At 43.9% G+C, this 14576-nt stretch overlaps 1 protein-coding gene across 1 annotated transcript; it reads left to right on the plus strand.

Annotated features, from left to right (window-relative positions):
* Positions 1 to 1023: 1023 nt before the first annotated feature.
* On the plus strand, positions 1024 to 3541 carry LOC124659312 (subtilisin-like protease SBT1.4). Its single transcript, XM_047197226.1, has one exon. It carries the CDS (start codon positions 1059 to 1061, stop codon positions 3348 to 3350), a length of 2292 nt encoding a protein of 763 aa, XP_047053182.1. The 5' UTR covers positions 1024 to 1058; the 3' UTR covers positions 3351 to 3541.
* Positions 3542 to 14576: the final 11035 nt, after the last annotated feature.

The raw sequence follows: 14576 nt of genomic DNA on the forward strand, positions 1-14576 counted from the left end.
GCGAGCTCGCCGCCGGCGGGCCCGGTGGAGAAGCGAGCAGACACTTTGCGCGTCCGCCGAGACGCAAACCTGGCGCATATTTGGGCCAGGTTTGCGTCTCCGCGGACGGCCCGGCCACTTTGCGTCGCCCCGCTGGAACAGGCCCCAGACGCATTTCCGGTCACGGCGGACACAAATGGTCGCTCAGCGTCCGTTTGCGTCGCGCCGCTGGAGATGCCCTAAGCGTGTGTAGTACTTCTCATTCTCAATGGCATTATATTGCATGAGGATTAGAAGGATGTGTGCTAGACTTCAATTCTAGCTGCTGGCTAGACGCCTAGACCTCATTCCCTAAAGGGATGTGTGCTAGACTTCAATTTCGCTATATATATGATCGCGATGTTACGTCTGCAACCATAAGTGCAATATATACGCTATTAAAGACATACAACTGCCAGAGACGGACGGGTCTCCTATTATATACACTGACGCGGCATATTAAGTTATTTTATCTTAATTACCATATTGAGTTAAAAATTTACAAAAAGACATATGTTTAAGTGTAGCCGGGAAAAGGATAAATTAAAATACAAGCTACTACTATAGTATGTCTGCTAAGGTATGCATAATCGCTGTACTAATTAAAAGGCGCAAAATCGTGATACCATTTTATTTCTGAAAGAAGTTAGGCTGATCTGTCGGTTGGCCTAGCTAAGACACAGTGTCTGCGAAAGTGATGCACGATGACGCTCGATTTTTGTACACACAACATTCTCCAAAAAATTAAAGTTGAAAAGGACAAATCGTGCATGGTCCTTGCGCGGACGTACATGCAATAATGTATCTTCCGGAAAAGGAAAAAGGCAATTTTTGTCCATAATCATCACAAAAGGAGTGTACGTCAAAAGGAGTGTACGTCGTCAGCAAAACAATCCAGAATCTGTTCGTTGTGCCAGTAGCCCTATATATATGGCACCTCCGTCTCCAGTCTCATGCATCTTCTGAAGAGCTACACAATGTCTAGCACACATCCATTCTCAGTGGTCCTGTGGTGCTGCTTGCTCGCCGTGGTGGCGGCGATGCCGGCAGAGGACGTCGAACCAGTACACGACGGCGGCATCTCGACCTACTTGGTGCACGTCGAGTACTCCCACGCGCCGCGCCCCACGCGAAACACAGCCCGTCTCACCCGCGCCTACACTTCCTTCCTCCGCGACACCCTTCCTGCCGGCATGAACGCGCCAGCGCCGAGCATCATCTACTCTTACGCGCACGCCATGACGGGCTTCGCGGCACGTCTCACGGCGCGCCAGGCGGCGCACCTGAAGGTCCAGCCCTCCGTCCTCGGCGTCACCCGTGACAGGCTGTACAAGCTCCACACCACGATGTCCTCTTCCTTCCTCGGCCTCACGCCATTCTCGCCGCTCGTAGTGGCGTCCAACAGAGGCACGGATGCTGTGATCGGTGTCATAGACTCCGGTATCTACCCCAAGGACCGCGCGTCCTTCGCTGCGGACCGGTGGATGAAGCCCCCTCCAACATCCTTCCGAGGAGGCTGCGTCTCTCACCCCGATTTCAACGCCACTGAATACTGCAACTACAAGCTCGTGGGGGCCAAGTACTTCCACAATGGACACGTGGCTATGATGAGCCAGATGGCCGGTTCGACTCCGGCGTCTGGGTCGCCACTCGACGTGGAAGGACATGGCACTCACTGTGCCTCCATCGCCGCCGGTGCCCCTGTCCGGAATGCTAACCTCTTCGGTTTTGCGCGGGGCGTCGCGAAGGGTACAGCCTCCGGTGCGCGCATTGCCTCCTACAATGCATGCGGGACATCCTGCACATCTAGCGATGTCACTGCAGCTATTGATGAAGCAATCGCTGACGGAGTCGACGTCCTCTCCATCTCTCTTGGTTTTGACGCGGATCTGTACATTGATCCCGTTATGATCGCTTCGTTCAGGGCCGTTCGTGCAGGCATATTTGTGTCTACCCCCGCCGGGAACGAAGGTCCTTACGATGCCCCCGTCGGCAACCTCGCCCCCTGGGTGTGTACAGTGGGCGCGTCCACCATGAACCGTGAGTTCAGGGCACCCGTCAGTCTCGGCAACGGGAAAACCTTCACTGGCTACTCGCTTTACTCCGGCCCTGATCCATATGGTACAATGAAACCGCTAGTCTACGGCCTTGATGTCGGCTCACAGTTTTGCGAAGCTGGGAAACTTGACGCAAGCAAAGTCAAGGGCAAGATTGTCTTGTGTGTTGGCGGAGCTGCGGCGCAAGGATTGGCTGTCAAGCAAGCTGGTGGGGCTGGCGCCATAATCGCAAGCCGTGGAGACTATGGTGACTTTGCTAGGGCCGATCCCCACCTCCTCCCGGCCGTTACAGTCACGTTTGACGATGCCATCGAGATCAGACAATACTGCAACACTCCAAATCCAGTTGCCAGAATCTCCTACTTCAACACCGTCAAGGGATTTGTAAATCCACCTTCCCCGAGGGTCGCAAGCTTCTCCAACCGCGGGCCAAACCGCTTGGCGCCGGAGATACTCAAGCCCGACATCATCGCGCCCGGCGTCGAAATCCTTGCCGCATGGACGGGCGAAGCTTCGCCGTCGCAACTCGACGCCGACCCTAGGCGTGTCAAGTTCAACATCATCTCTGGCACGTCCATGGCCACCCCACATGTGAGCGGTATCGCAGCTCTGCTCAAGGTGGCCCAGCCCGACTGGACTCCGGCGGAGATCAAGTCAGCGCTGATGACCACGGCTTATAATGAGGACAACTCTGGCGGCGTCATCAAGGACATGGCCACCGGCAAGGAGGCAGGGCCGTTCCAGATGGGGGCCGGCCATGTCGACCCTAACCGCGCCCTCGACCCAGGGCTGGTGTACAACGCCGAATCACACGACTACATCTCCTTCATGTGCGCTCTAGGGTACACGACCCAACAAATCGCCATCCTCACTGGGGGCAGTACGGCGAAGGACATCTGCTCGGAGCACGAGGACATCGCCGTGGGTGACCACAACTACCCGGCCTTCTCAGTGGCGTTCAAGTCCTCTGACGACAAGGTCACGCAGCGCCGCATCGTGCGCAACGTCGGGAGCCACGTCAATGCCGTGTACACCTTCAGCTATCGGGCTTTACCTATTGGTTGGAGTGCCATAGTTGACCCCCCGGAACTGGAGTTCGACGCGGGACACACATCACTCGAGTACACAGTCACATTCTCGCTGCTGCCAGCAGCCAGCAATAGTTCCCAGACGGAGGCGCACTCTGCACTCGTGTGGACCGACGGCAAGCATAAGGTGGTAAGTCCCATAGTCTTGACCTGGCCAACTACGACGGCTGCCATGGAGGTGATGTGATCGGGAGCTACACAAGCGCCTATTAATATCCTCTCGTTGGATGTACGTATATCTAAGGTTTGTCCGCCTAGTGTCCGTTGAAAACTATAGTAGTAGTACGTTAATAAGAAGGGACAATGTGTATGTATGTGGATGTGGATACGCATGTGTTATTATCCAGTCAAATCTATACAGTTGGCTTGATTTGTTCATGTGCTGATGATACATGAAGAAGAATTAATCTAAATACCTACAAATGTATCTAACTTTTGTTAATAAAAACAAATGCATCTAAATTGTCAGAAAATTAAACTACAAGACTGAAAGCACAAATAGTAAATTCTACTTTGTAACATTTGTAGAAATCTTCTGGCTAGCATGATTTCCTGTAGACATACACATATTGCAAGTTCAGAGCTACAATTTCTATCATTTATTTCTGTACAGTGTACACATTCAGGAAAACCTACATGTTGATCGTGAACCACAGCGAACCCTCTTGAACCTGATGTATGGTTGGCATTGGCTTGATTGTTTCTTGTATTTTTGTTCTTCGAACTCAGGGCCTACATCAACCGTTTATGACATCATGTAATCAGGAGAGTCAAGGTTACTACATTAATTTAAAGCTACAAAATTTTGCCTATGCCATACCTGAAACTTTTTGGTGTACCAAGTTTCCACTAAATCTGCCCACTGTGTTGGTGGTATTCTGCCTTTACACCCTTTTGCAATATTCTAGCTCATAGCCAATTCATCGTTGAAGTGCTTGCTCTTTAGATAGCATTTGAAATCCTTCCACTTTTTAGCAGCAGAACTCAATACCCAAGCCTTCATAGGTTCAGGAATATTGAAAAAAATCTTGACTGTGTTCCACAACTTCTCATTATCAGACTTGGGCACCTTACTCTAGTTCATGTATGCTAGTGATATCTCCTTCCCTTTAACCAAGCTTCCAATGAAATTTGTTAGCCTGCTAGTCTTGGGACCACATGGCTGTCCAAGGTGGTTGAACACCAGGTTTACCTTGGCATTTGGATCATATTCATGCCAAAATCTCTTGAGCTTAGTAGGTGATACGTCTCCGACGTATCGATAATTTCTTATGTTCCATGCCACATTATTGATGATATCTACATGTTTTATGCACACTTTATGTCATATTCGTGCATTTTCTGGAACTAACCTATTAACAAGATGCCGAAGAGCCAGTTTGTTGTTTTCCGCTGTTTTTGGTTTCAGTAAATCCTAGTAACGAAATATTCTCGGAATTGGACGAAATCAACGCCCATGGTCCTATTTTGCCACGAAGCTTCCAGAAGACCGAAGAGGAGTCGAAGTGGGGCCACGAGGCGCCGCCACCATAGGGCGGCGCGGCCCAGGCCCTGGCCGCGCCGACCTATGGCGTGGGGCCCTCGTGTGGCCCCCCACGTTGCCCTTCCGCCTACTTAAAGCCTCCGTCGCGAAACCCCCAGTACCGAGAGCCACGATACGGAAAACCTTCCAGAGACGCCGCCGCCGCCAATCCCATCTCGGGGATTCTGGAGATCTCCTCCGGCACCCTGCCGGAGAGGGGATTCATCTCCCGGAGGACTCTTCACCGCCATGGTCGCCTCCGGAGTGATGAGTGAGTAGTTCACCCCTGGACTATGGGTCCATAGCAGTAGCTAGATGGTTGTCTTCTCCTCATTGTGCTTCATTGTTGGATCTTGTGAGCTGCCTAACATGATCAAGATCGTCTATCTGTAATACTATATGTTGTGTTTGTCGGGATCCGATGGATAGAGAATACCATGTTATGTTAATTATCAAGTTATTACCTATGTGTTGTTTATGATCTTGCATGCTCTCCGTTATTAGTAGAGGCTCTGGCCAAGTTTTTGCTCTTAACTCCAAGAGGGAGTATTTATGCTCGATAGTGGGTTCATGCCTCCATTGATACTTGGGACGATGGATGAAAGTTCTAAGGTTGTGTTGTGATGTTGCCACTAGGGATAAAACATTGATGCTATGTCTAAGGATGTAGTTGTTGATTACATTACGCACCATACTTAATGCAATTGTCCGTTGTTTTACAACTTAATACCGGAAGGGGTTCGGATGATAACCCGAAGGTGGACTTTTTAGGCATAGATGCAGCTGGATGGCGGTCTATGTACTTTGTCGTAATGCCCAATTAAATCTCACTATACTTATCATGACATGTATGTGCATTGTTATGCCCTCTCTATTTGTCAATTGCCCGACTGTAATTTGTTCACCCAACATGCTTTTATCTTATGGGAGAGACATCTCTAGTGAACTGTGGATCCCGGTCCATTCTTCTATACTGAAATACAAATCTGCTGCAATACTTGTTTTACTGTTTTCTTGCAAACAATCATCTTCCACACAATACGGTTAACCCTTTGTTATAGCAAGCCGGTGAGATTGACAACCTCACTGTTTCGTTGGGGCAAAGTACTTTGGTTGTGTTGTGCAGGTTCCACGTTGGCGCCGGAATCTCTGGTGTTGCGCCGCACTACATCCCGCCGCCATCAACCTTCAACGTGCTTCTTGACTCCTACTCGGTTCGATTAAACCTTGGTTTCTTATCGAAGGAAACTTGCCGCCGTGCGCATCACACCTTCCTCTTGGGGTTCCCAACGGACGTGTCAATTACACGCATCAAGCAAATTTCCGGCGCCGTTGCCGGTAGATCAAGACACGCTGCAAGGGGAGTCTCCACTTCACAATCTCTTTACTTTGTTTTTGTCTTGCTTTATTTTATTTACTACTTTGTTTGCTGCATTATATCAAAACACAAAAAAATTAGTTGCTAGTTTTACTTTATTTACTATCTTGTTTGCTATATCAAAAACACAAAAAAATTAGTTACTTGCATTTACTTTATCTAGTTTGCTTATTTACTACTGCTAAAATGGCCACCCCTGAAAATACCAAGTTGTGTGACTTCACAACCACAAATAATAATGATTTCCTATGCACACCTATTGCTCCACCTGCTACTACAGCGAGAATTCTTTGAAATTAAACCCGCTTTACCGAATCTTGTTATGCGAGAGAAATTTTCTCGGTGTTAGTTCCGATGATGTTGCTGCCCATCTCAATAATTTTGTTGAATTGTGTGAAATGCAAAAGTATAAAGATGTAGATGGTGACATTATAAAATTAAAATTGTTTCCTTTCTCATTAAGAGGAAGAGCTAAAGATTGGTTGCTATCTCTGCCTAAGAATAGTATTGATTCCTGGACTAAATGCAAGGATGCTTTTATTGGTAGATATTATCCCCCCGCTAAAATTATATCTTTGAGGAGTAGCATAATGAATTTTAAACAATTGGATAATGAACATGTTGCTCAAGCTTGGGAAAGAATGAAATCTTTGGTTAAAAATTGCCCAACCCATGGACTGACTACTTGGATGATCATCCAAACCTTCTATGCAGGACTAATTTTTTCTTCGCGGAATTTATTGGATTCAGCTGCTGGAGGTACCTTTATGTCCATCACCTTGGGGGCGGCAACAAAGCTCCTTGATAATATGATGGTTAATTACTCTGAATGGCACACAGAAAGAGCTCCACAAGGTAAGAAGGTAAATTCTGTTGAAGAATCCTCTTCCTTGAATGATAAGATTGATGCTATTATGTCTATGCTTGTGAATGATAGGACTAATGTTGATCCTAATAATGTTCCGTTAGCTTCATTGGTTGCCCAAGAAGAACATGTTGATGTAAACTTCATTAAAAATAATAATTTCAACAACAATGCTTATCGGAACAACTCTAGTAATAACTATAGGCCATATCCTTATAATAATGGTGACGGTTATGCTAATTCTTATGGGAATTCTTACAACAATAATAGGAATACACCCCCTGGACTTGAAGCTATGCTTAAAGAATTTATTAGTACACAAACTGCCTTTAACAAATCCGTTGAGGAAAAGCTCAATAAAATTGATATTCTCGCTTCTAAGGTTGATAGTCTTGCCTCCGATGTTGATCTTTTGAAATCGAAAGTTATGCCTAATAGGGATATTGAAAATAAGATTGTTACTACAGCAAATGCCATCCAAGTTAGAATTAATGAGAATATAAGATTAATGGCTGAACTGCGTGCTAGGTGAGATAGAGAAGAAAATGAAAAACTAGCTAAAGAGAAAAATGTAGCTAAAGTTTGGACTATTACCACCACTAGCAATGCTAATGCTCCACATGTTGCTGCACCTCCTACTATTAATGGTAAAATAATTGGTGTTGGCAATGTTTCTACTCCTAGTGCAAAGCGCGCAAAATTACTCGAAATCGCTAAAACTCGCTGAAATTGCACTGTGATAAAACCGCTGAAATTTTTTCCAACCTTGGGGATGATAATCCCATTGCTTTAGATTGTAATGATTTAGATTTTGATGATTGCCACATCTCTGAAGTTATAAAGTTCTTGCAAAAACTTGCTAAGAGTCCCAATGCTAGCGCTCGTAAACTTGGCTTTCACAAAACATATTACAAATGCTCTCATAAAAGCTAGAGAAGAGAAACTAAAACTTGAAACTTCTATTCCTAGAAATCTAGAGGATGGTTGGGAGCCCATCATTAAAATGAGGGTCAAAGATTTTGATTGTAATGCTTTATGTGATCTTGGTGCAAGTATTTCTGTTATGCCTAAAAAGTCTATGATATGATTGACTTGCCACCATTGAAAAATTGTTATTTGGATGTTAATCTCGCTGATAATGCTAAAAAGAAACCTTTGGGGAGAGTTGATAATGTTCATATTATGGTTAACAATAATCTTGTCCCCGTTGATTTTGTTGTCTTGGATATTGAATGCAATGCATCTTGCCCCATTATATTGGGAAGACCTTTTCTTCGAACCGTTGGTGCTACTATTGATATGAAGGAAGGTAATATTAAATATCAATTTCCTCTCAAGAAAGGTATGGAACACTTCCCTAGAAAGAGAATGGAGTTACCTTATGATTCTATTATTAGAACAAATTATGATGTTGATGCTTCATCTCTTGATGTTACTTGATATACACTTTCTGCGCCTAGCTGAAAGGCGTTAAAGAAAAGCGCTTATGGGAGACAACCCATGTTTTTACTACAGTATTTTTGTTTTATATTTGAGTCTTGGAAGTTGTTTACTACTGTAGCAACCTCTCCTCATCTTAGTTTTATGTTTTGTTGTGCCAAGTAAAGTCTTTGATAGTAAAGTAAATACTAGATTTGGATTACTGCGCAGAAACAGATTTCTTTGTCTGTCACGAATCTGGGTCTAATTCTCTGTAGGTAACTCAGAAAATTAAGCCAATTTACGTGAGTGATCCACAGATATGTACGCAACTTTCATTAAATTTGGGAATTTTCATTTGAGCAAGTCTGGTGCCTCAATTAAATCCATCTTTACGGACTGTTCTGTTTTGACAGATTCTGCCTTTTATTTCGCATTGCCTCTTTTGCTATGTTGGATGAATTTCTTTGATCCATTAATGTCCAAGTAGCTTTATGCAATGTCCAGAAGTGTTAAGAATGATTGTGTCACCTCTGAACATGTTAATTTTTATTGTGCACTAACCCTCTAATGAGTTGTTTCGAGTTTGGTGTGGAGGAAGTTTTCAAGGATCAAGAGAGGGGTATGATACAATATGATCAAGAAGAGTGAAAGCTCTAAGCTTGGGGATGCCCCGGTGGTTCACCCCTGCATATTTTAAGAAGACTCAAGCGTCTAAGCTTGGGGATGCCCAAGGCATCCCCTTCTTCATCGACAACATTATCAGAGTTCCTCCCCCGAAACTATATTTTTATTCCGTCACATCTTATGCACTTTGCTTGGAGCGTCGGTTTGTTTTTGTTTTTTGTTTTGTTTGAATAAAATGGATCCTAGCATTCACTTTGTGGGAGAGAGACACGCTCCGCTGTAGCATATGGACAAGTATGTCCTTAGGCTCTACTCATAGTATTCATGGCGAAGTTTCTTCTTCGTTAAATTGTTATATGGTTGGAATTGGAAAATGCTACATGTAGTAATTCTAAAATGTCTTGGATAATTTGATACTTGGCAATTGTTGTGCTCATGTTTAAGCTCTTGCATCATATACTTTGCACCCATTAATGAAGAAACACTTAGAGCTTGCTAATTTGGTTTGCATATTTGGCTTCTCTAGAGTCTAGATAATATCTAGTATTGAGTTTTGAACAACAAGGAAGACAGTGTAGAGTCTTATAATATTTACAATATGTCTTTTATGTGAGTTTTGCTGCACCGTTCATCCTTGTGTTTGTTTCAAATAACCTTGCTAGCCTAAACCTTGTATCGAGAGGGAATACTTCTCATGCATCCAAAATCCTTGAGCCAACCACTATGCCATTTGTGTCCACCATACCTACCTACTACATGGTATTTATCCGCCATTCCAAAGTAAATTGCTTGAGTGCTACCTTTAAAATTCCATCATTCACCTTTGCAATATATAGCTCATGGGACAAATAGCTTAAAAACTATTGTGGTATTGAATATGTACTTATGCACTTTATCTCTTATTAAGTTGCTTGTTGTGCGATAACCATGCTTTCTGGGGACGCCATCAACTATTCTTGTTGAATATCATGTGAGTTGCTATGCATGTCCGTCTTGTCTGAAGTAAGAGAGATCTACCACCTTAATGGTTGGAGCATACATATTGTTAGAGAAGAACATTGGGCCGCTAACTAAAGCCATGATTCATGGTGGAAGTTTCAGTTTTGGACATATATCCTCAATCTCATATGAGAATAATAATTGTTGCCACATGCTTATGCATTAAAGAGGAGTCCATTATCTGTTGTCCATGTTGTCCCGGTATGGATGTCTAAGTTGAGAATAATCAAAAGCGAGAAATCCAAAATGCGAGCTTTCTCCTTAGACCTTTGTACAGGCGGCATGGAGGTACCCCATTGTGACACTTGGTTAAAACATGTGTATTGCGATGATCCGGTAGTCCAAGCTAATTAGGACAAGGTGCGGGCACTATTAGTATACTATGCATGAGGCTTGCAACTTATAAGATATAACTTTCATAACTCATATGCTTTATTACTACCGTTGACAAAATTGTTTCATGTTTTCAAAATAAAAGTTCTAGCACAAATATAGCAATTGATGCTTTCCTCTTTGAAGGACCATTCTTTTTACTTTTATGTTGAGTCAGTTCACCTATCTCTCTCCACCTCAAGAAGCAAACACTTGTGTGAACTGTGCATTGATTCCTACATACTTGCATATTGCAGTTGTTATATTACTCTATGTTGACAATTATCCATGAGATATACATGTTACAAGTTGAAAGCAACCGCTGAAACTTAATCTTCCTTTGTGTTGCTTCAATACCTTTACTTTGATTTATTGCTTTATGAGTTAACTCTTATGCAAGACTTATTGATGCTTGTCTTGAAGTACTATTCATGAAAAGTCTTTGCTTTATGATTCACTTGTTTACTCATGTCATTACCATTGTTTTGATCGCTGCATTCATTACATATGTTTACAAATAGTATGATCAAGATTATGATGGCATGTCACTTCAGAAATTATCCTTGTTATCGTTTTACCTGCTCGGGACGAGCAGAACTAAGCTTGGGGATGCTGATACGTCTCCGACGTATCGATAATTTCTTATGTTCCATGCCACATTATTGATGATATCTACATGTTTTATGCACACTTTATGTCATATTCGTGCATTTTCCGGAACTAACCTATTAACAAGATGCCGAAGAGCCGATTCTTGTTTTCGCTGTTTTTGGTTTCGAAATCCTAGTAACGAAATATTCTCGGAATTGGACGAAATCAACGCCCAGGGTCCTATTTTGCCACGAAGCTTCCGGAAGACCGAAGAGGAGTCGAAGTGGGGCCACGAGGCGCCGCCACCATAGGGCGGCGCGGCCCAGGCCCTGGCCGCGCCGACCTATGGCGTGGGGCCCTCGTGTGGCCCCCCACGTTGCCCTTCCGCCTACTTAAAGCCTCCGTCGCGAAACCCCCAGTACCGAGAGCCACGATACGGAAAACCTTCCAGAGACGCCGCCGCCGCCAATCCCATCTCGGGGGATTCCGGAGATCTCCTCCGGCACCCTGCCGGAGAGGGGATTCATCTCCCGGAGGACTCTTCACCGCCATGGTCGCCTCCGGAGTGATGAGTGAGTAGTTCACCCCTGGACTATGGGTCCATAGCAGTAGCTAGATGGTTGTCTTCTCCTCATTGTGCTTCATTGTTGGATCTTGTGAGCTGCCTAACATGATCAAGATCATCTATCCGTAATACTATATGTTGTGTTTGTCGGGATCCGATGGATAGAGAATACCATGTTATGTTAATTATCAAGTTATTACCTATGTGTTGTTTATGATCTTGCATGCTCTCCGTTATTAGTAGAGGCTCTGGCCAAGTTTTTGCTCTTAACTCCAAGAGGGAGTATTTATGCTCGATAGTGGGTTCATGCCTCCATTGATACCAGGGACAGTGACAGAAAGTTCTAAGGTTGTGTTGTGCTGTTGCCACTAGGGATAAAACATTGATGCTATGTCTAAGGATGTAGTTGTTGATTATATTACGCACCATACTTAATGCAATTGTCCGTTGTTTTACAACTTAATACCGGAAGGGGTTCGGATGATAACCCGAAGGTGGACTTTTTAGGCATAGATGCAGTTGGATGGCGGTCTATGTACTTTGTCGTAATGCCCAATTAAATCTCACTATACTTATCATGACATGTATGTGCATTGTTATGCCCTCTCTATTTGTCAATTGCCCGACTGTAATTTGTTCACCCAACATGCTTTTATCTTATGGGAGAGACACCTCTAGTGAGCTCGTGGACCCCGGTCCATTCTTCTATACTCGAAATACAAATCTGCTTGCAATACTTGTTTTACTTGTTTTCTTGCAAACAATCATCTTCCACACAATACGGTTAACCCTTTGTTACAGCAAGCCGGTGAGATTGACAACCTCACTCGTTTCGTTGGGGAAAAGTACTTTGGTTGTGTTGTGCGGGTTCCACGTTGGCGCCGGAATCTCGGTGTTGCGCCGCACTACATCCCGCCGCCATCAACCTTCAACGTGCTTCTTGACTCCTACTGGTTCGATTAAACCTTGGTTTCTTACTGAGGGAAACTTGCCGCTGTGCGTATCACACCTTCCTCTCGGGGTTCCCAACGGACGTGTCAATTACACGCATCAGTAGGCCCTCTTTCACCTCTTTTTTTCTTCGCTGAAACAAATACACCAAGTACATAACTTAAATCAGTAAGCAAGCACAGAGAATACTTGTGTGTCCAACAATTCTACTATAGTGCTCTAAGAACATACTATAACCTGGTGTTGAAACATTCAACATGGGGTCAGCTTGCGTTTCCTCATTTTCTTCTTCACTTTCATGATGTGATTTGTGACCTTGCGTTTCCTCATTTTCTTCATCATTCATTGTGTCATTCTGGATTGAAAATACAAGCATTATAATACATTGCTATTCTGGCCGAATAATAATAGGCTTGCATTCAACTTACTTGGAGAGGGAAATTATAGCTTCCATTATTGCAGCTGAACTTAGGAAACTTGGAAATACTTGTGTGTCCGACAATTCTTCTGGACCTGTCATGTTTGGACCTGCAAGTAATAAGAGCAAGTTAGTATAATGCTTGGACCTATCAACAAATAAACTATTAGTTCTTACTGTACCAACTAACCAAGAATTCATCATCACTATCATTATTGGATTTCATATCGAAGTAATCCCTAACTGGAGGAGACACCACGGCATGCCATTGAGGTTCTGTAGGATCTTGCACATAATAGACTTGCTTGTCTTGACTTGCAAGTATAAATGGTTCCGAAGATGTATCACTTGCATCATACAAATGATTGAAGTTCACTAGAGTTATTCCAAATTTGTCGTCCCTCTTTACTCCGATAGGTCTAACCCAATCGCACTTGAATAGAACCACATGTGATGAGGACATCTCTATGATAGATACAACCAATACTCCTACAACCACATCTCAGGTACATTCGTTACTAGGAATCCTTCCTGATATATATGAGAATATGATGCTGCCTAAATCAAATGTTTTTATATTATTTAGGAATGGATCTAGCATGGACGCCAAGCATTGGATTAGGAACGTGCATGGAGATGGCGATAGACACCTGTAAGGATTCGGGATGGCGTTGCAAGCGAGGATTTCGGAACATTGAAGCCACCATAGTGAAGCAACGTTGGTTGGATGAATTATACAAGTTACTCCATCATAAAATTCGTCCAAAGAGTTATTTTTGGTGCTGCGTCACCTTATTTAATGGGCCAGGCCCATGTATTTTCGGATTAGGTATTTTAGAGGATTTTAAGAGGCCATATAAGTGGAGGAAGGCCCATTTAGGGGTGTTTTTGGCCAACCCTAGCTGGTTGGACGAAAATCCCTTGACTTCCCCATATATATCCCTCTGTAGCCGTCATTAGAACTTGGATTTTGATTAGATTAAAAGTTAGCCATTGCTGCAACTCTCGTGTACTTCTTTTGAGGCCAACGCCCAAAACAAGACCGACTCTTCGGAATCCCACCTTTCTCAATAAAGCTTTCATCTTTCATCCGCAATATTCTGATTGCAATATTAGTTCTTACTTGTTCTCGATTTCGGGTAGGAATTAAGACCCTCGGCTGGTCAGGCTGATCGTGCATCCGCAAGATCAGTAACTCCTGGAGATTGTCCTAGCGATTGCATTGGCGCACGAGCTTTGCACGTGTAGTCGGATCGTCAAGCACGAACTCCACCAACAAATCGATCTATCCACGTCTCATCGAAAGATCGGCCACCTTTTCCCTATCAAGTGGTATCAGATTTCAGGTTGCTCGGTGAGATTTACAGTTTTCCTAGTGTAGATTTGTTTTTCACCTATAACCCAAAAAAAAGCCCCACAAAAAGAAGTTAGATTAGTTCATCCTCGCCTAAAACCAGTCTTAGCCTTTTCGCTATCACCACTTTGTTTTTGTTTTGTTGAATTTTCGTTGCATCGTGTGTCAAGTTGCTGGTTTTAGTGTCTAGATTTTTAGAGTTTCGAGTTCTAGTCATATTTTCTCGCGTCTCTGAATCTCATCCATCTTTTGTTTCCGCCTTGTCATCTTCGTCGCTTCCGCCTTCTGCCACGCTACATCTTTATTTCTTTTCGTCATCTTGTTCATCCACCACGCCACATACTGAGCATAT

The sequence above is a fragment of the Lolium rigidum genome, chromosome 6, assembly GCF_022539505.1.
Source record: "Lolium rigidum isolate FL_2022 chromosome 6, APGP_CSIRO_Lrig_0.1, whole genome shotgun sequence".
In the NCBI taxonomy this organism is placed as follows: Eukaryota; Viridiplantae; Streptophyta; class Magnoliopsida; order Poales; family Poaceae; genus Lolium; species Lolium rigidum.